Source organism: Drosophila montana, unplaced genomic scaffold (genome assembly GCF_035044405.1).
Source record: "Drosophila montana isolate Dmon_TW-CO22-7 unplaced genomic scaffold, ASM3504440v1 contig_1964_1, whole genome shotgun sequence".
Classification (NCBI taxonomy): Eukaryota; Metazoa; Arthropoda; class Insecta; order Diptera; family Drosophilidae; genus Drosophila; species Drosophila montana.
In genome coordinates this window covers 92,406-119,005 of record NW_026996881.1, presented here as the reverse complement: position 1 = coordinate 119,005, position 26,600 = coordinate 92,406, and the positions used below count along the sequence as shown (strand labels likewise).

The following is a 26,600-nucleotide window of genomic DNA, read 5'->3' as shown; positions in this document are numbered from 1 at the left end:
GCGACAGAGACAGAGAAAGAGAAATAGAGTAGCGAGTGGGCCGCAGTTCAGTTGTAAATTGTCACTTGTTGCTTTTTCTTTTGGCTGATAAGCGTTAACAGTTTTCTGGTATTTTTATTGGGCAATTCTTAAAGTTCGTCTTTATAGTTGTATTTTTGGCAAAAACAATTCCTAATCTATTCCATGCTGCGCGTCGAGTGCGAGCGATAGGTGGGCAGCTCCAGCGACACCTTGCGCCGCTTGCAGCACCAGACAATACTCCAAATCAGGAGCACAATCAGCAGCAGCAGCAGAATGGCGCCCAGACAAATGGCAGCTATAGCTGCCTCGGTCAACACCACGTCCCGAACGTCAATGTTAACGCTGCGCTGATTGCCTGCGGCATCGTAGGCCGTTATGGCCACCTTCGGCTCGCAGCATGATGCCATGTAGGTGGCTTTCAGTGGCTCCGTTGTGCCCGCTGTGTAGTAGTTGCGATAGAATAGACCCTCCGCTGGCGTCGTCTGCAGACGCAGCATGCCCGACTGCCAGTCCTGTGCGGTGACGTCCAGTGTCCAGAAACGATCGCCACAGCTCTGTTCATCGCTGGCCACATAATCGCAGCGATTACCAAACTCCCAGGAAAGATTTGGTCCCGACGTATCCTAAACGGATCAGCATGTTATCAGTGTATTGGGAAGGAGATTATAAGTTTGCAATACGAACCTGTGCATCAATGCTGGACACGACTTTAAGGCTAACCGCCAAAGTAGCCGTCTCGCTTCCATAGCTGGTAAAAGTGATTCTATCGGTGGTGCCCGACGCTGTGCCAGCCGGCACCAGCACGGTCAGACGCACGGTGCTTGTTTCCCGTGCACGCAAATAGAAGCTGCAAACAGTGAAGAGTTTGAATACAAATTTGGGCAGCAGCAATTTGCTTGCGGACTCACCCCGTTGGGCTGAGCTGCACGAGATAGCGGCGCTCGTCCGTCACCTGGACGGTCTGATAGACGCGCTCTGCCCGCATATTTGTCACCTCGAAGAGCAGCGTGGAGACTTGACCGGCATTGACCAAGAGCCTCGATTGTGTGCTGAGTTCTATTTTGGTGCCGCAGCGCTGCAGCAGCATAGCATTCAGACTGGCTCGCTGCGGCTCACCCGTGGCGGCGGCAAATTGGGTTTGATTGAGGCTCGTCGTTGGCTGCACCAGTTCTGTTTCCGAGAAGGTTTCCACTTCGCTTTTGGGCGACTCCGATTCGCTCTCCAACTTTTCCTGCGACTCGGGAAACTTGAGCTTGGCGAGGCGAGCCAGCGAAGCCAACGGGCGTTCAGTCCGTCCATGCGAGTAGTAGCTATCGATCCTTTTTATGATATCTCCTACAATTGACAACGAAAACAGGAATTGTTAGCTTCATAACGAACACGTGCTTGTTGTTGTCGCTAATGCCAACAGTTCTTTTGTGTGTGCTCTGGGATGGATGGCGTCAACAATCATTTCGCTGCGATGACGCTCAAGGTTGACACGGTTATCAGAAAGGCAGGCCTCGTTATCGCCAGCATAGAGCACCGGTTAGCTTGTCTTGTTTTCGTGTGCCACAAACAACGCATCTTAATTATAATTATTTTCTGTTCAGTTGTATGCGTCAAGCGCGATCGCCAAGTTCCTTTTCACAACTTTTAATTGATTCGTTTTGCTGAGACAAACAACAAAAGTACATAAATATTTAACACTCACCCAGAAAAACATCAGCTTTGCGTTCGGCGCGTATAAATACATTGAATGTGGCGTTGGGCGATTCCGGCGTCAGTTGCAGCTTGAGGATTGCCGCTTTACGCAGCTTGTTGAGCGGTATGTAGGCGTCCAGTTCGTCGGTGCTGACATTTCGGGTGTCGTTGGTTGACTTGAATTTGACCAATTTCTTTAAATTGATGTCTATGCGAAAATGATATAAAATACACACATAAACAAGTTAACAGGTGTATTTTGCCATTCACTATGCCAGCGTACACAGCTGTTTGCGTTTAGCGTTGCCAGACTGCTAGCAGCACGTTGTGTACGTAATAAAATGATTGATCAACAATAAACCAAGTGCGAAACTCCAATAACGGTTGCACATAGTTGCACTATGATCTGCAGAAATTAGTGCAAGCTATTATCATTAGCTTCAATTATTAAACCATAAACATATAACCAACAGTTTGCGCGTTGGCAACTCTGCGCTTGTTTTGTGTATGTTATGCAGCAGCTGCTCTGTTGTTGGTGTTACTGTTGCTGTTATTGTTGTAGTATTGTGAAAGGAAAACACTTCTCAAAACATTTAACACAAAAACGATTGTTGCTCATTGTGAAATTAAACAAATTTGTTAAAAAACTGTACAACGCTAAAGTGGTGGTCAAGCAGAGTTTAATGTTGCCACGAAGCCCACTTGCCATTTGACATGACCAGCGGCATAATATAAATTTCTATTCGTGTACATCATCAACAACAGTCTCATTCGATTTTGGTCAGGCCACTTTTGAACTTGGCCATGGCAGTGGCCAAATGCATGCTGGCCGACCAACTAATGTGTATGTATTTGTATATATAATTAATACTATTGCCACATTTTGACAACAATTTAAACAAAAATTTGCCAATTTTCGGTGTTAAATAGTTTTGTTTTTCGAAATCGTAAATTTGTTCACATTTATACAAAGTGCGGGCTATAACATTTGTAATGTTGCGCCTGGCAAAACACACGCAACTTCAATTGATTTGTACAAAAAAAGCGGTAGCAGTGTTGTGTGTGTGTGTGTGTGCGTGTGTGTGTTATGTGAGTGGGAGTGCGGGCTTTTATCGGCTTCTCTCTCTCTATCTCTCTCTCACACAGAGAACGCAACAACTTCCGCAAGCTCTTTGATAACTGCGTATTTATAATAAGTAAACAGTGCAAATATTTGATAAAGTGTGAGGCATATTGGCTTCATGGACAACAATAATAAAAGCAATGTTAAAGAGTATAGGAGGAGCAGCTCGATTTGATGATGCTTTTACCAGTTGCCCAAGTTATATATCACATTTACGAAAAAAGCTCACAATGACACGGTCCGAGTATATTATTCATTTAAATTGATGTATATATATGTTCTTCCCAACATTTTGTATACGTTTTTTAACCTTTAAAAAGTCGTTGAATATGGATGACGGCTCTTTCTTTAAATATAATATTTAGGCTATTCTTTTTTGTGTTTCGAAATCTGCATTGAGGTAAAATTGAATAAAACTGAGCTCAAGTTAAGGAAATAGCTTATAAATGCGTTTCATATAATTTTTTAATTTTTCTGTCTATCTCTGGCTATCTCATTATTTTTTAAAATTATCGATTACTAATCTAGTTTCCTTCAAATCGATATATATCGATTTTCGAATATAGTATTTTATAACCACGTTTGCTTGATAAAATTCCTTTAGTTGAAGTAAGTGGCTTGTGAGCTTTAATATGCTAAAGAGAGCTTTTCGTTTATTCTGGTGATTTCTTTTTTAAATAAATGTGAAAAATATATTGCGATAAGCCGTCATTCACAATGGAATCTGTGCTGAGATAGACCGTTCGACAATTTTTGAGTCATAATTGCTTTTTGTCTGGCCTGCAATTGTGTAATCTATGTCGGGAGAGTGTGAACTTTGCTCCCTACTACGTGGACATAGACGTTGCTGTGTGATTAATGCCACAGTCGGGCTATTGTATTCGAGACCAGTCTGTTAGCAATTACTTATAAGTATAAATATAACTTGTTGTTAGAAAACATTTACAATTTGTGCGGTATAACTGAAAGTTGAGTTAACCAGGTGAAAAAAAGTGCAATATACATAAAGGGTACGGATATTTGGTATACTTACGCTTAGGACAAAACATAAACAAAGAACAACAAGTGCAAGATATAGTTAAAGTTGTGCTGGGATTTGTTTGGAAGCTAAAGTGTAAAGTACGCCGAAAATTTTTTTTTTAGTTATTTGCGTAACTATTTGTGTGTCTTCTGAACGCAGTATTTGTATTTGATTTTATTGTATGCCCCTAAAGCTAAACATTTATTATTTTAATGTGTAAAACATAAACATATATCTGCATCTGTAGGTATATTTAAAGACAAATTTTTGTACTACAAGTTAAGGTTAAGTATTTAGCATTAGGCTAGCGTTTTGGTTAGAAGAAAGCGTGGAGGAGTTATATTTGGGGTTTAGTTTTTGGCTATATACATAAAAATGAAACGTCAGGCGGTTTGTTAATGTAGAACTTAAAGCTAAGCACATATAAATAAGTACAGTTGACTCTTGAGACATTTTACAACACTGGCTGTAGTTAGAGATAGAAAGAGAACGTGAATGAGTTAAATTAACATATATAGTATAGTTAGCTACAAAACAACTTAAATCGAAGCTAGCCTAAGCGCGGCCATACGTATTACGAGCATGTGCCACTAAATTGAAGATCCCTTATTGTTGAACCCGTACACGCTGAATTTATACAACACTACTAGTATGAAGTACAACCCTGCTTTTCTGCTGTTTCTTCAACTCCGACTAATTGGTTAGTACTAAAAGAGTGAAATAGCAACTTTGTGATGTGTGGGTTAACGGTTGAACTAACCACCATTGGGCGTTGCAAGTGTGGCACGTCGCATGTTGGCATCGATGCGCACATGCAAACTGGACAGCGTCGTATCCACCGGCAGCTCCATCTCCTGCGAACCCCGATACGCGTCCGAAACGAGCGTTAGCTGCAATTAGAGATTTGAGAAGTGGTTTAACTATTTTTTGTTGTAGTTGCTTTGGAATGTGTAGTTTCCTTTCTATAAACAAATTTGCCCTTCACTTTTCTTTCCATAACCTAGTTTTGCACAAAGATGCAACATCATCAACAACAAACAGCTATACAACAACAAGTCGCGTCGTGCTCTTGAGCACCTGCCTGAAAGGTAATCCAAGCTGCGATTTGCGTCTCAGTTGGCCGCTTGGGCAACACTTGTTTTCTGCTGCTGGTGCTGCTGCTGTTGTTGTTGTCGCCACTTTCAATTTCAATACTCAGCAGCAGGCTGGCAGCTGGAGCCGGAGCTCCACGAGGCTTTTAATTACACTAATTACGAATACTATCTTGTTGTGCTCTTACCGTGTTACCCGCTATGTGCTGTCCATGCTCTGTGCTCACAATGTGAATGATTTCGCCGCCAGAGCGTATGGCCACCTCGCCCAGTATGCCGCCCACAGCCTCTTCGGTTTCGTTCTCGGTGGCGGAGCGCTCACCGTACCACAGCATAAACAACTGCAAAGAGAAAATGATGCAAATCACAATTGGTCACACTTGCCAGCTTTCGTGTAAAGTGAATTGAATTGAGAGCTTTCAGTGAGTTTTATTTAACTCACTTTTGTAAACCCTTTATGCTCTAGTTATTTACTCACGCGTATTCGCTTCTTAAGTAGCGTTATGGCCGCATCCTGGACCATTTCCGTGTGCGGCGGTATGGCAGCCGTTGAGATAAATATGGCGCTGTCGTAGGGCACAAGTTCTGCGGCATGTAACACGCCCACAAACGCATTGCCGCCCTCGTGTTCTTTCGTGCTGTTCAAGCCGGCAATGAACTCACGCGTATTGTTGAAACTGAATGCGGAAGGTACACCTGAAAAGTATATTTTTGATTACAAATTATTACTGGGGATATAGATAAAGCTCTTGGAGAAATTCTATGCATTAACATCCAAATATTCCTTGGTAGCCTCGTTTTTAATCCTATTTTCAATAGTATTTATACGCCACACATTTTTCTAAAAAGCATTTACTTCCACAATGCCGTTAGTCTATCCTGTCTTTACCCAAAGAAAGTACAATTTAAATAACTTCCATCGTAAATATACCATTATTACAATTGTCGAAAGTTACAGCTATAGCAAAAGTTTTATTAACCCTTTTCTTTATACTTAGCGTATTTCTCGCTATTTACTTCCGAATAAGATTTAATTTGCCTATTTCAATATTGTTAATGTAACTATCGATACCAGAAACTATCGATACCTTTCAATCAATTGAACACTTTTTTTACAACTATCGACAGTTAAATCTATAGCAAACGTTTTATTAACCCTTCTTTTTATACTTAGCGTATTTATCGATATTTACTCTCAGTAAGCTTTAATTAGCTTATTTCAATACCGTTAAAGTGACTATCGATACCCAAAACTATCGATAGTTTTTAAGCTACTTACCAGACGCATTCAGCGTGACAAGAACAATTTTAATATTAATGTTCTTGTCCTGTAGCGCATCAATGTACAGCCGCTTGGCCTGGTCCAGCGATGCTGCCGACGGATCCACAATAACCGCCAATGGCATGCGAATGTACACATCCTTGATGTAGTTGCGCAGCTGATCGGCGGGCAACAGTTCCGGCTTGGCCAGGTGTATATGCTTCGATTGCTTACGTGGCGCAGGTGTTGTCGTTGTCGTTGTTGTTGTGGTTGAGGTTGTGGTTGAGGTTGAACTTGTGGTAACGACTGGAGGAGTACTGGCACTTGGCACGGCGCTGGGCGTTGGAGCGGGCCAACCACCAAAACCGGCGAAACCACCGAAACGCGCCTGCAACACTGGCAGAGGTGCGTCCGTTGCAGTTGTTGTTGTCGTGCTCGGTATTATGGTTGTGATGCGATGCTCGACACTGTCCGACTGCTCGTCATAGTAGTATTCATCGGAGCTGGGCTTGAAGGGCTTGGCTTTGTGGCGCATGGGCAGCTGCTGTATGTGCGCCTGGGGCTGTGCAGGCTCGTCATGATAGTTGGTCTCCTGCTCTTCCTGCTCCTTGGGCGCGCTAACCGGCTGCGTTTGCTGCTCCACCATCATATCCTCTTCAGCATAGTCGCTTTCGGGCTGCGGATATCTTTCCGCCTTGGCCTTGCGCACATAATCGGGCACTGTGGTGGTTGTGGCTGTGGATTTCTCTTCCTGCTCAGGCAGTTCGTCGTGCCGCTGCTCCTCATCCTGCATCTCATCGTAGTAATATTCCTGTGAATGCTTGGCAGGTTTCTCGACTTTCGTCTCTTGCTTCTGTGTGGGCGCATCCTCTATGACCTCAGCCGCTGTATTCTCATCGTACTCCGTAGATGCTGCCGCAGCAGCTGTGGGCACTGGCGTCTCTGTGCCAGCCACCGGCACTTTGTCTGTGGTGGATTGCTGCCCCAAGGACAGCATCGCGTTGACCGATTGGGCAGACAGAGAACTCTCATCGGCCTCTATGCTGTTTCGGTGCTGCTGCATTTCCGCCTCGACTTCGCTATCCTGCTGCGCTGGCTCGTAAATATCATCACTGCCGCCGCCACTTGCACTGTCCCCGCCATCTCCGCCGTAGTCCTCATCCTTGCCCTCCACTTGGGCCTGCAGCAGCATTAGCAGCAGCAGTCCCAGCAGGCACAGACTACTCGTTCGCAGTATCATTGAAGCGGAATGTGTTGGGAATATTTAGTTTAGTCTTCTGTTTAGCACCTCGCTCTGCTCAATCAGCATCCAAAAATCTGCAAACAACAATTAACAACAACAATTGTCATAAATCAAGCATTTTTGAAAGCTACCAAAAGCGGGTCTCCATTGATTGACGCTCTTTAGATTGACGCAATTATGCGCCATTATTATATATTATTAATAATAATTGTGTTAAATTACCGTTGTTTTCATAGTTTCGACATTTTCGGAATGCGAAAAAGTGAAATGCGCTTACAATTATCCTATTATTAAAATCATTTTCAATTCAATTATCGATAATAGTCAAAAAAAACAAAAAACAGATTCGACTTGCAGTTAACTTCTTCGGGAAGGTATTTTAGTTATTTTTCGCTGGTTCTAATTAAAGAGAGAGCGGGAGAGGGAGAGAAAGTGAGAGAGAGAGAGTAAAAGTGAGAGAGAGAGAAAGGGAGAGAGTGAGAGAGAGAGTGAGAGAGAGAGGGAGAGAGAGAGTGTGATAAAGTGAGAGAAGAGGAGGTAGAGGGAATATGAGCTCAAAATTCTTTTCTCCCCACAATCCACTCGCCAACTAATGTGTGGTATTTAACAGTCTATCATTTTATTATTTGGCTTTGCTGCTGATATTAAAAGCTTGTTATGTGGGGGCAAATTTATAAAAATCCGCTTACCACGCACTTTTCAGTTTGAAACATGATAAACGGCAAGCGAAATATTTTCCAAAAGTCATGTTCATGAACATGAGTCAATGTAAAACATAAAAAGCGAACGAGCCTAAATACATTAACAATGCTACGACAACAAAAAATACAAATTAAATGCTGTGTAAACGCAATTTTCAAGCTGGAGAAATGTTTCTCTTTGCAAAAAAAAGAAAAAAAACCAAACAGCAGCTAAAGAAACCAAAAACCCCGTCAACAAATTGAGTAGCGCATTAGAAAAATGTATAAATGGACTGTGAGAAAAGAAAAAAAACGAACAAACAAATCCACGATATGGTCAAGGTTTTTGTTTTATTTTGTTTTCTGAAGTTTTTTTAATCGAAACCTGCTGCAGCTGGGGAAAACGAAGAGCAGGCGGCGCTTGAGCCGTCGACATTAGCAAATGATTAAAGCGTGAGACGCACAATGCAGCAACAACATTTGACAACTACTTTATGAAGACATGTTTTTAGGCCCCATAAAGCTATCACTAAAAAACAAAAACAATAATAACTAAGTAAAGCTGATGCCTATGCTCGATTAAAGCTGGCGTGTTAATGCGCTTGTATCCATTAAAAGTGGCTAAAGGAAGGGTAGAATAAAGCAGTCGAAATGTATTTAACAGGCTGAAAGAACCCAGAAATGTAATACCAAGTACTACAACTATTCAATGAAATCAATGATAGTGCTTCACATCCAAACTTTCAAGAGAAATTTCAATTGATGTATCCTAATATGAAAATGAAATTTTAATAGGTAAATTTTATATAATTTTCCCTGCTTTATATCTCGTTAAAGGGTATTTTCCACTCGTGCAGTCCCGAAATGTTGTGAATATGTCTTCGCAATGTCCAATGCTGTTGCGCTCAATTTGATCAACTTTTAACATTTAATTAACTAAATGCAATTAGCACTTGGATTGCGCGTCATGCTAACAACACAGTCAGACATACATTTATATAAATATATATATGCCACATAATGTATTGCTTTTTATTTACTTAAACTTTTTTTTTTTTGCTGATGAATGCATTTTGCGTTTATTGGTTTCGAGTTGAAGAGCGTCTTGTTTGAATAATAAATTAGCAACAAATCAATTTGAATGATTGATTTCTTGGCTCTTTTCTGTGTTTCTCGTGTGACTCGTGATTTGTGCAACAACGTGTTCAACTCATCCTAACTGTTGTCATTAGTTATAAGCAAAAAAAGACAAAAAAAAAAAATAGATGTGTATATTATAAAGAAATCCACGTTATATTAAAACTCCTAAAAACTGAAACGTTGCGCGTTTTTTTTTTTTGTATATCCGTAAATAAACAAAGTTAAGTTAAAATATTCTGTGTTCGTTTTTTGAGTGTTTTCTTATTTTTTTTTGGCAGCTGCGCTCGACGCGTTTTTATTTCTTAATTCGAAAATTGATTTGTAAATTTTTCAGGCGTTGCAAGGTCAATGCGCATTTTGTGAAGCCGGTTCGTTGATAGAAGAGAGGTCGCTAGAGGCAGAATTTGGGCGTTGTTGTTGCCATGACACAAACTCTCCCATACATTCCTTTAAACGAAGCCTAGATTAAATGCAGTTCCGCTTTCAATTGACAATAAATGCGAACATGCAACAAATGACACGTTCGATTGTCAATAAAACGCATATCGACTTTATCGAATATGCGCTGCTTTCATTCATAAATCAATTTCAAAAGTCTCTTATTGAAGCTTTTTAAGCCATGAAAGCACGTTTCGGATTGTAGTAAAATGCGGCACTGAAATCTTTCCACAAAGTTAAGAAATATCAGGAGATGCTAAAACGTTTATAGGTATTTTAAAGCATTGATTTAATGGGAAGCTGTAATTTTTAAAGAATCTTTCTCTTGGGTCTAAGACGGGATTTTAGAAAATTTTCCCACCAAGTGGGGAAAATGGGGGTCAACGTTCTTATTAAAGTTATCAGAAACAAATTTTATGGCTAGGTGAGCTTTGTTTACGTGACTTCATGAGCTTGCTTGGCTCAGGGGTCTGAGCGTCGGAAAGTCGCTGGTTCAAATTCAGCAGTAATTTTCAATTTTTATGTATGAAATTTTGTGCTTTAATCAAAGTTCAGCTTTTTATTTGTTTGTTTTGTCAACAGAGCACTGAGTCGAGAATCTGAACCCACGTAAAGACAAAATGTTTGTTTCATTTAAATTGAAAAATTGTTGAATTAAAAAAAATAAAAAAATCACTTCAAAAAAATATAAATAAATTCCATAGCTATATTTGTAAATTTCTAAATTTGGCATTACACAAATAATTTGCATTTAAAACATTATTTTTATGACCCGACCATCGCCTGGTAATATTTTTTATATTTATGGGATATATATAGCCATGATTAAATGCAGTTCCACTTTTAATTGACATATATATATATATATAAATATATATTTTCTTTGTTAGGTCAGTACTTTTGTGTATATGTATACATCTTTATCTAAGTATATACAATGTAAAGGTCGTTTTGGGTTCAGTCCTTCTGTTCTCTTAAGCGTGAAATCAGTTGCTAACATTGCTAATCGCCTGTCACGCAGCTCATGTTGGCACTTATAATCAAAACTACGCGTACAAAAAATATTATAACAACTATCAGCTTATATACAACTTATCAACTTTTTAAAGGACGCTTTTATACAAGGCTGAGAGAGAATTTCCGACTGATATCCTATTTACTGAATAACATGCGGTGTGGATCTTAAGGCCCGCCTTGAGAATTATACTTTATCGTACTGTATGAACAGATTTCAATACATATTTTTTCTATTATTACGTTATTATAAATAGCCTGCTAGTTAGATATCTTTAGTTTCATATAATATTATTGCCACAATTTTCTTGTTTTATTTTTTTTAATGTTTTGGAATATTCCTCGAATAGCTAAGCGATCCTTGTGTGATATGATATATATTTAGTCTGAAATATAAATTTAAAATATTTTTAAAAAAGTTCTATTGATAAGACATAATAATTTCGTTGTCCGTCAATATAACGTTAAACATATATTGTTCAAAATACGATTACCAGAACTAAATATATATTTATCAAAACTATCGGTTGGATCTAAGTCGCCGAAAAAGTATTTACGTGCCATCACTAAGAGACCGCAAAGCCTTCAATTCATTCCATCGCTCAAATGAGACGTGCTTATTTTAATCAACAACATGGGCAACATCATCAAGATCTTAACTCTGACATCAATCAGAGAGAACCCAATATTTCACTTTTCGATTGCAGCTGACGTGAGACTTTTAATTCTGCGAGTGAACGTAACTGAACTGAACAGATCCGATTTGATACTGAAGTGTGAGCTCAGGCGGTAATTTGTTTATTATTATTTATAGGCAATTTATTTTTTAATTAAAGAAAGACAACAGCGAACAGCAAATTAAAAAAAAAAAACTGGCTGCGTCAGTTCATAAATCAGCAGCGGCAGCTGATATTTTTTTTTTTTCTAAATTCTATAAACAAATTAGAAACGCGCAATTATTCGATTTCCCTGTGGCTTGGTGGGCGATTGCGGGTGGTGCGGTGGGGCCAGAGGAGACGCAATGTAATTCACATAGCGCGTAAAGATTTGCGAGATATGCGCTATGATTTTTATATCACTTGCCTGGCTTTTTTACTGCTCGACAAATTAATGAAAATAATTGCAAAAATTATAAATTCAAATTGCGTTTTTGCACACTTTTTATTTGTCTTTTATATACCCTAACCCTAGGGGCAATAATGCTTGTTTACATTCAAGTTAGGCAAAAAAAAAAACTGGTCACTGGTAATATATTTTTAAAGATTGTACACGGCTCATAATTCAATTTTAACCAAATCTTAAAATTAGCCTATCACAACTTCGAGGCACATATAGACTCTCATTAGAAGCAGCCAGATAAGGGTATACCAATTTGTGATAGCTTTACACGCCTAGTTACCGCTTGTTAGTTGCTCGCAAGCTGTGTTTATTTTAGAAATGCAAACAACAAAAATTGCAATTGCCATATTAAAAATTCACTCAATTTGTGTCAGTTGTAGCTTAGACGACGTTCGAACCCTTTAGAGGAACCCACGCGCACAGCCAAGCAGCTGCTGTTTTATTGTTGATTTTTCTTGACATTGAAATCGCAGTTATTTTTGTAAATGCTTTGTTTTGTTAACTTAATGTTGTTTAATATCTGTGTTAGATCGTTTGTGATTTATGTACGTTTACTTATTTATATTTTGTGACATTTGGCATTTCGAGCACAAAATTCTTGAAAAGTCTCTGTTTTGATTATTTGCTTTGTTTCTTGATTTTTTTTTTTTGTACCTCACTTGCCTTTTATGCGACTTCTTGTTGACGTGGCGAGCTGGACGGTCAAAATTGCATATATTAGCAATAAATTGCGAGTATTATAAATAATTAAATTTTTTGAAAGTATGGATAGTTGGAACTGGCGGGCGTCTGGCAAACAAATGACTTAGGCAACGAACTTGTTTAGCAGGCGAGCTGTGTATATTATTGAATTTGTTCAATATGTAAAACGATTGCACTTTATTTATGCATTTTGCGCACTTCTTTGCATTGTTCATGAATTACCTCGCTTATGCAAAGCAAAAATAATAATAATAAAAATCAACCACTTGCACTTTATGCAGTCTTGAGTGCAGGCAGACGAAAAACAAAGATCACAGAAAAAACTCAAAATTCAACGTGATGTTGCGTTTGTTGTACTCGTATATTGATTAACCCGTTTTTATTTTGTTGATATTTTTCGTGTCTTGTTGTTTTATGCTATTTAGTTGAGACACACACGTTGCGTGTTGTTGTTGTTGTTTTTGTTGTTGTTGATATTTTCGAGCTGTTTTCAACACTTGCGGCCGCGACGACGTCTCAAATGAAACTGAAAGCAGACAACACAGAAACGGCGATCAGCGAACAAACCAAACCAACTCAGCACCACACAGCACCACCACGCTCAGTGTTCAGTTTCAGCTCGACTCAGCTTAACTCAACTCCGCTCGATCAGCGCTGTCGACGCCGACGTCGATGCCGACAGCAGCTGCAGCAGCGTTCAGTCTTTTTCGCTCTGTTTAGTTGGAATCTGAAGAGCGTGTTGCTGATAAAGTGGCAACGTGCTGGCCCCCAAACTTGACTAGGCGCCATGTGTATATGTGTAGTATGTTGCTAATGTAGTGTTAGTGTTTTTTTCAAACTAAAACAATCAAGAAAAATTTCTATTGGAGGTTGATTGACTATCTAGATACCCATCACACTGTTTTTGAAATTAAGAACACCCTTTGATGTCCAACAAAGATCCTTAACTAGTTTTCAGAATTAATACTCAATTGGTTTAAACTAACGTTTAACTTCTCAACAGCATTGGCAAAGATAAAACCAAATTCCCATTTTCACTTTTACAACTCTTCTACCTGTGACTGTTCTTTTTCTTATAAACAAATGTACAATCTGTACAGTATTTATAGAATACATCTAGTTATCAACAACAATTTACACAAATAGCTGCATTCGAATGGCCATAACATATCAATATATATAGTATAACAATCCCTTAATATCCTCAAAGTACTTTTTCTATATAACTTATGTTTGTATACGGGCACTACAAATATTCAAAACAGTTCTGTATAGATAAACTAATTACATTCATTGTCTCTAGCTCAAACTAAAGTACTTTTATTTATGGTTTCTGTGACAGAGTTCTTTGCACGTTGACCTTTTTATTGGCTGCTGTCATTAAATGAAAAAAAATTAAACAAAACAATAAAAATAAAAATAATACTCATCTAAAGCCATTAAAATACATGCCAAAAAAAAGTAACTACAATGTGCAAGGCAAACTGAGGTCTGTCACACTTTGTAGGAGGAAGTTCGAATACCCAGCGTTGAAAATGGAGCGTGTAACGAATTTAATATCGTGGCTCTGTCTGCCTCGTAAAACTCATAAACATGCCCGCTGTGAAGCCGGCTGCGATCGATTTGCCTATCAATAAAAACGTACTTAAACTTAATAAATACATGCGGAACTGTTCGACGTACGCAACGAACAATCGAAGTCCTATGACTAATTGTTTCTAGTTTTACTGGACCTGATGCCCAAAAAAATAAATTAAATAATAATACTGGAACTTGGCTTTCTTTGTTGCTAAATTTCTTTACTATAAAATCGCTTTGAGGCTTGTTCATTGTGTTGGCGTCTCAAGGTTCTTTCAATGTTGCACTTAAAACTAAAGCGTTTGCGAAATGAACAGCAACAACAAACGAGAAATACTATACGCTAAGTATTTTTATTCTTTTGAATTTCACGAGACATTTTGTCGTGCTGTTTCAAGCAAAGAAGGCAGCAGAACATTGTTTTTATTCTTGCATATACTAGCAATGAAAATTATCACATTATCACAACATGTAGGGGGAATTACAGAATATAAGTTATACTACTTGGTATTTCCCGGGGTTGCCTGCGGGAAGTTTTTTCTTCAACACCCGTAGAAAAATTATCCCAACTATAGCCAGTTAAATTTATAAAATATAAAAAAATACCTCATTGGTATTTGAAAATGATTTTAATTCACATCGAGCTCAGAAACATTTTCATTTAAGGCCTTTAAGTGTCGTGGTCTTAAGCCCTAGGCCGAAAAATATACAAGCGTTCATTAAACTTTTCAAAGATCTTTTTAAACGAGTTAGATCCCTATCGAGTGATAAACCAAATTACGCACACAATTATTTTCCACAAATTTTCCACACTTTCGAATGATTTCGCAAACGTGACGCCATTAGCCTGCGTGGCTTTGGAGTCGAATTCGCCGGTTCAAATTCAGCATTAATGGTCGAATACGAATTAAAATTGTTCTTTTGATTTGTTTTCTTTTTGTCAACTACATGGATGTCTCAACCAATTGCTTGAGTAACTCGGTACGTTAAGCGGCGACACAATGAGCACGAAGTTTAGAGATCGTTCCCCTAGAAGATGGAAGACAGAATTATTTTTTTTGTTTAAGCACAGATGCGAGCGGGTAATTTAAGTTATGCAGGCAATCACGGTACCACTTGCAGTTTTAACATCTTTCACTTCTAAGTAAAAGTAAATTTTGATTGTTCTTGTTCAAAGGGAAAGTTAAAGTTTCAGAAACATAGAAAAGTTTCATACATAGATGTGGAAAATGGTTACGCGATCTGAACCCTTGTCCGCCGAACATTTTGGCTGCCTAGGTAAACATGCCTGAAAGGGTATTCAGTCTTCTGCAAGTGTGTTTTGGCGGCTCTTCTTGTATTTTATTGTTGTTTTTGTTTAGCCTTTTTTCGCGAGGTTTTTAAATGATGTTGTCGCTTTTACGACAACAACAAAATATGTCTCCGTCTCATCTTCTTTTTGGACAAAATATTAGCCGTTGTTGTTGTTGCCTTAATTTTTTTCCACGTAAATTCGTGTACGCGTTATGACCTACGTGCGTTCGCCGGAGTTTCCAAAAAAGTGGCTCACAAGACGGTTGCGGATTTAGAGTTTGTGGTTCGTTGAAATTTTAATTATAGCATTAGCCCTTTTTTTTAAACAAACATGTAAAAGAGTCCACATGAGTCTTTTCTAGTCGAACAAGAAATTTATTTTAAGTCTGGGTAAATGTAATAGTAGTTTTCTAGTTAACTGTAAGAATGTTGTCATTTATAATGATATATATAAATATAAATAAATAAATTCGTTAAAAGGACGTTCATTTCCAAAGATGGAATTTTGAATGAATCCGACTACAACTGGAACCGCTTACCCAGTCCATTTAAATGATTCAAACTTATATAACGCATTTAATTTCATTTATTTTTTTAAATTTCACGCTCTATAATTCATTTATTATTTTTACTTTATGTAAATGTACAATTTTTTATTTTGCGCCCACTTTCAGTAAATTTATTTATTGCACATTTTACGTTGAGAATTTATGCGGCTCACGCAATTTTCTTCATTTCGCGATTTCGTTATGATTTTGCAATTAATTTTGTTGTTATTTTATTGAGTTGTATTTTTTTATTTACACAATATTTTGTTTCTTTTTGTGGCAAGTAAAATGTACAGCCATATACATATACACTGATTGAAGTTAAATATTTGGCAATCGGTTCGTCGTATAATATATTTGATTAACGCTAAATTTGCGTTGATCGATATATTTGATTGAAAACACACTTATAAAGACAAGTTCCCTTTTTTTGTTGTTGCTGTTGTTGTTGCCCGTTCAAAGTGCTAATCGATAAAAATTTACTAACTTGTTGCGTTCGAGACCCAATAAACGATTTACACTTTTGGTACTGGTGAGAGTCTGTGCAAGTCGCGATTATTTAGTATAAAATACTTAATAGCTGTCAATATCCTTACGTGGGCGATCAAACTTGATACTCGGATGATTATTAACGGGCTAACGAGCGGCGCGCTACTAAAACGAAGTTCCCTAATTACACGCCCTTTTGTAGTCGCAGTTCATCAAGTCGAACTTAAGTTGTAGTTGTGCTTAAAATTGTGTTTAGCTCATAAATTGTTTAAATATTTAACAATTGGTTGCAAACGGACATAGAAACAATGCGTTTCCACGGCGCAAACACAGCGCACCCCGTTGACATATTATTGATAAGATTATTCAGGTAAGGCATAAGAATCTACATTGGAATTACCAGCCAGTGCCTCAAATGCGTCACAACGCCGCTAAGTGAGACTTCACCTGGGCGTGTACTTGGCTTTGGGATGGGGTGGCTAGTCAGCCCTCGCATAATTGGTATTTGCTGGAATTACCCCAGCAAGAGGTATGACTGAGGTATCAACTATGCCCTAAGTCCTCAAAAAAAAAAGCATTCAGTTTGCTGCTACCTGAGTTCGTTGTCTAAGTCTTTTGTTTTGTGCCTGCGACTGTTTGCGCTACATTCGACCATGGGCATGAATACTTTTTTTATGATGATATGAGCAGGCATATGGAATGTGCTGTGAACTGTGCTAAACTCTGCTTATTCATATTTTCGCAACCCAAATTTTCCAAAACTCTTATAATTAAAGACGTTTAAGAATTCCCTGATTCCATTTAATAATGTCCAACATTTGTCTTTCGAAAATTTCAAATATTAAAGTTGGGCTCGATAGCAACATCATTTCTTATGTTACAATTTTTGTTTTATAAAGCTCATTTCTTAAATCTCTTAGTCCTGAAGAAATACACAAATTTGTACATATTTACTTTTGGTTGGCTGATTGGGTTCACGGTTTGAGTCCGTGCTTAGCTTCGGTTAGTAAGTGCGTCACTTAAATGTACAATATTTAAAATAGTCACATTCCATATTCATGTCCATATTAGCCTTAATAAATGTTCTATAAGTTCTATAAACCCTCCATATATGCGATTTGGTAAGCAAAGTGTGTAAATGATTTGGCAACGGACTTCAGACAAGATGAAAAAGCTTTGCTTATTTTGTTTTACTTATTTATTTGTTTTTTGCTTTTTTTTTGTTTTACTTTTTGTGTGGGTTATAGAAAAATCGTGCATTTTATTTATATCATCTGGCAGACAAACCGTCTCGAGCAGCGTCTCCAAACAGTTCGAAGCACGCATTTTTATTGAGTTTTATTTTGATTTCATTTTTTGGGCATTTCGTAGCCGCAGGGTTCAATGCCAAAAAATGCCAAGCTGTTGTTCGTTTATTTATTTATTTTTTCATTATACATTTTTTTGGTTTCAATTTTTTATTTTTGTCTTGTTCTTTTTTGGGTCCCCTCATTTTTGGCATGCGACCTGCACGAGCCTTTTGCCAGCGCTTCAACCCAAATTGTTGGCAATCTTTTCGGGGGCATCTTTATTGGTGTGTTGTGTGTTGTGTGTATCCTGCAAATGATTTCATCGTCTCTTGACGTGCTTATGTGGACCTTAATTGTTTTTATTTGAGTGCCATTATGTGCAGGCACTTGGAGCAGCCGGCAGCGACGGGTTTTTTTTGTTTTTTTTTCTGCTGCCTTAAGTGCTTATGCTGCCTCGATTCGTTTATGATCGTTATGATGTCATGCCAAAGCGAATTCTTCTTCATTTCTTTTTTATGCTTTTTGTTGTGCGGCTCGGGCCATATTTGAACTGCGTTGTTCTACTTTTCTTATGTGCCTAGACTTTGCGGTTAGACAATCGTATATTTGCTTTAACAATTTGTCAAAAGTGCGTCATTGTCGTTGCGGCCTTTTGTAAATATTAAACTAAAAAAAAAAATAAATAAATAAAATAAAATAAAAAAAAAACGTCCCCTGGCAAAACTGGAAATTTTCGCTGTTATTCAATGACTTGGAGCCGTACGTTCCCCCTACAAATCGTTTTTCAATACAATCCATAACAAAACATTGTTTTAAGCTATTTGTTGTTGATGTTTTTATTGTTATTTGTTGTATATGTTTGCTTTGGTCGCCATTCGGAGTTACATTAGTCAAAGAAACGCTGACGCCGCTCAAAGTGTCAGCGCCAACGCAGAAAACAAACCCCAAATAAACCGACAATGTCAAGTGCCTCGCAATACCATGTAGATATGGAAAATATGGCATAATGCGAACCACTCACAGTTACAACATGGCAAAAAGTACTCAGTAAAAAACAGTAACAAATTAACACATTTATTTATAATCTTTCAGGTGTAATTTCGATTTTATTTTTATTGTTGTTTATGGTCTACATATCATCCTATCTACATATCATCTAATTGTGCATCCCTTGACGACGAGTTTTTAGTCATTTTTTGACGTGTAATGCCTGCATAGACATTTAAAAAGTCCAGGCATAACTCATAAAGTAAAGCTATCATTATCTTTCACACTCTATTTACTCGATTTGTTACTTCCACTTCAACGAATCGCTCAAACTGATCGTTCTTTGAGTTTTGTGAGCACTTGACAATTCAATAGTAGATTTCTCTCGGTTACAGGTTGTCTGTCTATTATTTCTATCAAGTTTTGCTAATGGTTTTTGTTTAAAATGCAAATCTCTGCTTAATTACATTTCGTTATGTAAAGCTGTTTTAATATTTCTCCGTCAAGTTTTACAAATAATTGAACTGTCAATGCCCTGTAGCAACAAGCTAAAAGTTATCGATGGCACTTCATAATATTTTCATATATAATACTTATCTCATAATGCTATTTTCTTCTCCTCCGTAGCACTTATCTTTTTTTTTGTGCCACGCGCAGGTTTTCATATATCTGCGTATCTGGTTAATACAAGTAAATATTCTGACTAAACTATATAAAAAAGGCATATCCCTTTTCAAACTACTTAAACACCGATAACACATTAAAACGCGTATCTTATAAAATTGTAAAGTATTCGTGAGCATTTGAATTGATTGGATCGTTATATCAGGCACATGCTCTATCGCATACTGTCCGCATTAAACAATCGTAGTTATGCAGCAGTAAAAATCAGAATTGATAAAAATTCTAAGAGTTATTATCAGAGAACTCTGTGAGCTTAATCTGAAAGCTGACTGTAAGATAAGCTAGCCATGTGCAGCTGGCGAGTGATCGCAATGCGAGCATAAATATTTACGAGTACAAATTGCAATGCTTGAAATACTTGAACACTGGTTACAGCGGCTTCAACAAGGTGTTAAAACCCCAAAGGCCGCAGTCCACAGTCCGAATCACGTTTTCATAACGAGGTGAATTCTTACTTGCCCAGCCAAATGGCACGTTTGCTTTGGCATGACAGCAGCAGCCCCAAGCCCCAAGCCCTCAGCCAGCTTCATCTGCAATTGCGACGACTTTCTTTCTGGCCCAACAAACTCAACTAACACACACCCAAAGATGATGGCAACAAAAAAAAAAAAAAAATGAAAACGAAAACCTGCAGAAACTAACAACTTCTTCTTGGCGCATTCAAATGTCATGACATTTGAGCTCGGCTAATGCCAATTTTTGGCTTTTTATGAAACTTGGACCAGCACGAGCACATATTTATTTCTATTTGATGTTCCAATCAATTGGAGTGATGGATAATTGGGCAGTGAGTGTCCAAAATATCATTTGTTTTTGAAGAAAGCTTCTAAAAAAAGACTAAAAAACAATTCAATAAAACCGAAACAATAAATATTTCGAACGGAAATCTGTTCAAGTTACAGAAACAGTTTAAAAGCAGATTGCAAACCGGTTATGAACCGAACCGGTTCGAGCTAGGAATTAAAATAATTTATTAACGATGAACCAGATAACTTTATTAACTCATACAAAATTTAAAAAAATGTATTATTGTTCTTCTTATATAGCATAATTTGCAACAAAGCGTTTGCTTTTCTATAAGAATTTTTTTGGTTAGTTTTTATTGACATAAAAAGAAGTTACGTCAAATATAATACGGCTGGAAAGTATTGATAAAGTTTTGGGAGTGGAAGCATTGCATATATTTATAAAAAAAAAAATCGAATTAAGTCTAGAAAATTCGATTGATAGGTAATTATGATATTGATTGTTGACTTTGAGAAGCTGTTCCGCTTTAGCATAGTCTATGACTGAGCACTAGATAACAACCTGTTTGAGGCCGCGTTTATTTTGATTAGCATATTGGGTATCAGACGCGAACGATTGCCGGAAACTTGAGCTTTGAGCATAATTCATTTTATTACCTTTTATATAACTTGCAGAGCCCAAAACCCTGGTGACCGTTGGACAGCCCTCAATTATTGACGATAACGAAACGCTTGACGAGATCAACTTGAACGCCAGCAGCAGCGACGACTCAGCGACAGCGAACGCATCATCCATCAATCTCTTTCAGGGCACTGCGGATGCCAATACAAATCCGTTGCTAGAGCCGCCTCTTGCTGCAGATTCGTTGCTTAGCCAGGCGGCGTCTTCATTTGGAGCGCTGCCCTCGGTGGCATCTAACGTATTTTCTACGTTCTCGAAACGCATATACGCGGGCGCTCGGGACACGGACGAGGCGTCCTCGACACAGCCCCAATTGGACATACAGCCAACTTATATACAACAAACGAATCAAGCGCCGCCAGCAGCTGTTGCACCTGCTCCATTCTACGCCGCACCACCGACTCTCTTCGGTGAAGCTGCACCAGAACCACCAAAATTCTATGCGCCCACAGAGGTGTCTAGCTTAGGAGCTAGCGCCTTGCCCGTGCCGCCCACATCGGGTGGACAGAACACATATCGCATCAGCGCCAGAAAGAAGTTATACGCGCCCATACCAGGGCTCTCCGAACAGCAACAGCAGCCAGTGCCAGCTGCTACGCCCTTCCAAACACCACCATATTCGCCACAGCCAACGGCAGACGCATTCAATCCGCCAGCACCGCCACCCGTTCAAGAGGAACGCAAGTCAGTTGGTGGTCTTTTTTCGCTCACCAGTCTGGTGCCTACTGGCGTACTACAGAATATCTCGGGTCTCGTGCAATCGGCCACAGGCAGATCCAACGAGCCATCGCCACCGGTCTTGTATCCTGCGGATTCCGGTGGCTACATTGACATAAGCACATCCCCCGCTGCTCTCCCGAAGCCGTCAACAAACTGGCCAGCCCCAACCTCAGCTACTGGTTATTTTGCACCCACTGAAGCCCCACCCAAAGTTGGAGGTTTCTTCAATCCTTCCATAGTTGCTGCAATCCCAGAGTCAGCAACACCGCCCACAGCTGGTGGCTTCTTTACGCCAGCCACAGCTGTTCCAGCCGTTGCTCAACCAACGCCAGTATCCCTGCCCCCGACAGTTAGTCAGCAAACTTCAGTCGCTCTGCCGCCGGCTTTAGTCGAGAGCACTCCAGCATTTGGATCAGCATCAGCGGTAGCGGGACCTCCACCAGCTGCTGGGCCTACACAGTCCTCGTATCGCCTGCAGAAGGGTACGCGCCTCTACAAGAGTCCACTGACAGCACAGGAAACCGCAGCACCGACAGCAGTCGCTGGTCAGCAGACATTTACAAACTTAGCAGCACCCGCGGCCATATTTAATCTCTTTGGTGGAGCACAGTCAGCAGAAGTTGCTTTATTTGCACCACCACCTCCAGCTCCGATTGTCGCACCAGTAAGCCGAGAAGCTCCTCTGTTTGCAGCAGCAACCCCAACTTCGTTCTTTACTCCACAAACAATCACAGGAGCAGAGCTCTTTCAGCCAGCGCAAGCTGAGGAATCATCTGCACCAGCTGCATCACTTTTTGCACCTGTGTCAGCTGTAACAGCCGATTCAGACCAGAAAGTCGATCTATTTCCCAGATCAGTGGCTCCGCAAGAACTCTCTTTATCTCAAACAAATACAACCAGCTCCTACTTGACACCGCAAACACAGGTTACAGAGTCAAACGGCTCCTCAGTTCAGCCACAGAAAGAGTCACTTCCAGCGGCATCCATTCAAGAAGTTCCCATATATCCACAAGAACCGACAGCACCACTCTTCACTCCACAAGTGGCTGCTACACCGCTAGACACAAACCCACCACCAGAATCAGGACAAGAAAATACACCAACAACTGCACTCTTCACGCCTGAAGAACAAAGCGGCACATCAACCAAACCAGAGCCAAGTCAAGAAGTCCTTAAGATTGCAGCGCCACCAACTGCATTCGTTCAAGAAGTGTCGCAAGGGCTTGCCCTGTATCCACCAGCACAAATAGTGCCCAGCAGTGTGCCAACTAACTCTGATCAAGGATTAGTTCCAGCATCTTTACCAGCACCTAAGGCTGAGGCACGTCAAGGTATAGACCTATACCCACCAGGTCCAATAGGCTCAGTGGACGTAGACACAAGTGTCCACAGTTCAACGAATGAGAAACTTGCCTCACCAGTAGCAGCAAGCGCGCCACAGCCAATCTTTACCGCCACCAGTCTCTTTGCACCACTGACAACAGCTGGAACAGCGCAAGAAACTATAGATTCTGCAGCGCTCCGAACAACGGCTCCAGGCCCAACGACAGGCGTTTTGTTTGCTCCGCCAGCACAGGCTGGAGGCGCTGGTACTGAGCAATCCAGCGTTGCGCTTACCACTCAGACAACGACAACATTCTTTAATCCTTTTCCACAGACAGTAACAACGCCTCTGCCACAGGAGCTATTGCCGCCGCCAATAGGATTTGTAGCACCGAGCACGCAACCGAACGCCAACGTACTCTTCGCAGCACAGACCATTGAACCTGTGCTACCGGAGGCAGAATCTGTCGCAGCTCTAGCACCGCCGCCACGCCCACCAAGCAGGAAGCAGTCGGACGCCTCCTCACAGGCAAATCCCTTTCGCAAACACATCGAATCAGCCGCAACTACATCAGCTGCTCCTTCGCCCTTGCTCAGCTTCTTTACGCCAGCCGCGAACAGCACAGATTGTAACTTCTTCGGGTCACCACAAGAGGCAACCCAGTTTCCAGAGTTGCCGCCAGCGAGTGGCATTGCGCCGCCTGCATTGATAGAGGAGCCGCCTCTCGGCGACGCGGTCACGCGCCATTCCACTCAGGCACTTGGCTTTGAACAACTAATCAGCGATTCCCAGCAGGCCACGCAGCATACCCAAAATTCGATCGGCAATAACTATCAAAATTCTAGTTTAAATACATTTTCTGGCTATTTCGGTGGCACAGAAGAGGCAGCAGTGCCAGCCGCACAGCCACAGCCACAGCCGCTGACTGGCTTTAACTCGGCCAATTTCTTTGATCATTTTGCCGCAGGCGGGCAGGGCCAGGAGGATCAACGCATACAGAACTTCTTTAACAATCCCCCGCTGCAAGATCAGCCAGCCGCGCCGGGGGAACTCAAATACGATCTTGTTCACAGCGGCTTGCCCACCAAACAGTTCGAGCAACGCTCGCAAACATCTGTATCGAATCAAGTAGAGCCACCATCGTCCGCCTGCTCGGAGTTCTCGACAGCAGCGCCGGCAAATCCAAATCCAATAAGCGCTAATCAGCCCGATCGTCAGGCGGAATATCTACGCCAGTTACCACAGGGCGAACTGCCTGAAGAAATCCTGCAACAGCTGACTATGGCAAACGATAAGAGTGTGGCTATTGTGCCACCAGTTGATGCAATTGTAAGTCAACCTCTTCCTTTTTAACATTACTGTGTCATGGAATGAAATTCCTAAAAGTCATATATATTAATTCGATCCATGTGCAAAAGTATTTCAAACCTATCTTCATGAAACCTTAGATTGATCCGACTTTTTGTTGCAAGCAGTAAATATGTCGGACCGGAAGACTTGTTCATATCTCACGATATTCTCGCCAAATTAATTCAATTAATTATCTATGCTCCTTACATATGAGTAACATCTCATCAGCAACAGACTAGTCTATTATATAGCTCTTTGATATAACTTCAAATTTTTTCTGACTTGTTTTATCAGGTTTATACGCCCGTACTGCCTCATTGGTTTTACAAACGCATCGTGGATGGCAAGTTTGTGTGGACTCCATTTAGTCACTACGACTCGGCCCTACTGGAGACTAGCCTGAACAGCGGTAAGTATGAAGAATGTGTTAATTTAATAGTGTAAATTTAGAAATTCCAAAAAAAAAGCAGCTAAATAAAAACATGCAAAAGCGTTTCAGTCGGAATTTCCCCATAACAACAGCAGAAAACCGTCAAAAAGTCAAACCTTATGAAAATCGGATGAGTTTTGACCGAGTTATGGGGGTGGACAATTATGACCTATGTCTATATAGGATATTTTGAGGGTACCATTTTCACATGAATTTCGAGCAAATATAATGCTGCCATATTTAGGTGCCAAATTAATTTAGGGGTCAAATCATGAGCAAAAAGTCAAACCTTATGAAAATCGGATGAGTTTTGACCGAGTTATGGGGGTGGACAATTATGACCTATGTCCATATATGTAGGATATTTTGAGGGTACCATTTTCACATGAATTTCGAGCAAATATAATGCTGCCATATTTAGATGTCAAATTAATTTAGCGGTCAAATCATGAGCAAAAAGTCAAACCTTATGAAAATCGGATGAGTTTTGGCCGAGTTATGGGGGTGGACAATTTTGACCTTTGCATGTCTATAAAGCATATTTGAGGGTACCATTTTCACATAAATTTCGACCAAAAATATTGTTGCCATATTTAGATGCCAAATTCATTTAGAGATCAAACCATGACCAAAAACTCAAACCTTATGAAAATCGGATGAGTTTTGACTGAGTTATGGGGTAGGGAAATGTAGTTACCTTATCTGATAAAGGTGCACGTTTAGGCGGGGTTTCGGGAAATTCCACTCGCATGTGTGGAAAAATAGCGAAAAACGTTTCTAAGAAAATTTTTTGTCGACCCGCCTGCAACAGATGACACATTTCATGACAAACTTATAATAATCTTAATATATATAAAATGTAGACTTGCTTAAAGCTTAACTACAGTCTGAAACTGACTTTTGGCAAAATCTTGTAATCGAATTCTATATTTGCATTCTTGCCACCCACAGATGACGCCGATTCGTTGTGCATCGTACCCGTAGAGGGTGGTCGCTATGATGTTAACATTAAAGAGCGCACCAAGACGCCCGTTTTCTGGGAGGGCAAAGCCATTGAGGTGCGTCGCTGTTCCTGGTTCTATAAGGCCGGGGATGGAAAGTACGTTCCCTATGCGGAGCAAACTGCAGCCGCACTGGAGGCCGAATATAAACGTGCTACGGAATCAAACGAATGGCATAAAAAGATACCCCTGGCCAATGGGGAGCAGGTCACCATGCATGGCCCGAGCGTCATTGTGCACTTCATGCCACCATCGAACGCCGACACGTGGGGCGCCAGCGTGCAAAGCTCAACACGGCCGCTGGTTGTCAAGCGGGATCTGAATGACTTTAAAATACAACAGGGCGAATCTCAGCGTGTGGATCATTTGCTGTTCATGGTGCATGGCATCGGCTCCGCTTGTGATCTAAAAATGCGCAATGTCGAGGAAGTCGGTAAGTGTGCATTTAATAACAACAGCCCAAACATATTGAAAACTCCCTTGATTTTCAATTGCTTTGCAGTGGATGATTTTCGTAACATTGCGCAACAGCTGGTGCAGTCCCACTACAAAAACTCCACGGACATGGGCCTAGTGGGTCGCGTTGAAGTGCTTCCCATTGAATGGCATGGCCATTTGCACTCCGAGGAGCTAGGCATCGATGAGAAACTTAAATCCATCACTCTGGAATCCATACCTCGATTGCGCAATTTCACCAACGACACATTGCTGGATGTGCTCTTCTATACCAGTCCCAAGTACTGTCAGAAGATCATGAACACAGTGGCTGATGCATTAAACGAGGTTTATCTAAAGTATCGCATGCGGCATCCCGAATTCAATGGCGGTGTTTCGCTGGCTGGCCATAGTCTCGGCTCGCTTATACTCTTTGATCTGCTGTGTCACCAGGAGCCGCTGAAGGAGAGTGAAGAAGAAAACAAGGTGAGAAAATGCGTGTCAACAG

The 26,600-nt window shown here is 40.2% G+C and overlaps 2 protein-coding genes across 6 annotated transcripts in view; one reads left to right on the top strand and one right to left on the bottom strand.

The window, feature by feature from the left end:
• The window catches only part of PAPLA1 (Phosphatidic Acid Phospholipase A1), a 28,505-nt gene that overhangs the window by 408 nt on the left and 1,497 nt on the right, over nucleotides 1–26,600 (top strand). Inside the window, exons 2-5 of the mRNA XM_064679160.1 lie at nucleotides 20,826–24,205; nucleotides 24,521–24,635; nucleotides 25,608–26,090; nucleotides 26,160–26,578. Of these exons, the coding sequence (XP_064535230.1) occupies nucleotides 20,826–24,205; nucleotides 24,521–24,635; nucleotides 25,608–26,090; nucleotides 26,160–26,578 (4,397 nt within the window). The remainder of the gene's footprint in view (nucleotides 1–20,825; nucleotides 24,206–24,520; nucleotides 24,636–25,607; nucleotides 26,091–26,159; nucleotides 26,579–26,600) is intronic.
• Nucleotides 92–16,638, bottom strand: LOC135426155 (putative epidermal cell surface receptor). Of its 5 annotated transcripts, none has more exons than XM_064679157.1 (9): nucleotides 16,552–16,638; nucleotides 6,219–7,517; nucleotides 5,418–5,635; nucleotides 5,128–5,280; nucleotides 4,609–4,738; nucleotides 1,715–1,912; nucleotides 930–1,356; nucleotides 706–868; nucleotides 92–644 (listed from the first exon to the last, which is right to left on the bottom strand). In XM_064679157.1, the coding sequence occupies exons 2-9, from the start codon at nucleotides 7,438–7,440 to the stop codon at nucleotides 177–179; spliced, it is 2,979 nt and encodes a 992-aa protein (XP_064535227.1). In that variant the 5' UTR covers nucleotides 7,441–7,517; nucleotides 16,552–16,638; the 3' UTR covers nucleotides 92–176. The 5 variants fall into 5 exon arrangements, with proteins under 5 accessions (XP_064535227.1, XP_064535228.1, XP_064535225.1 ...); XM_064679158.1 differs by lacking the exon at nucleotides 16,552–16,638 and adding an exon at nucleotides 12,489–13,090; XM_064679155.1 differs by lacking the exon at nucleotides 16,552–16,638 and adding an exon at nucleotides 12,498–13,090.

Bases quoted from the DNA above. Each gene is read 5' to 3' on its own strand.
- LOC135426155 (XM_064679157.1), bottom strand. From the start codon at position 7,440: ATGATACTGCGAACGAGTAGTCTGTGCCTGCTGGGACTGCTGCTGCTA. The intron at 5,281-5,417 runs GTGAGTAAATAA...TTCTCTTTGCAG, and splicing joins TACTTAAGAAGCGAATACGC to TTGTTTATGCTGTGGTACGG. The intron at 1,357-1,714 runs GTGAGTGTTAAA...TGTCAATTGTAG, and splicing joins CAAAGCTGATGTTTTTCTGG to GAGATATCATAAAAAGGATC.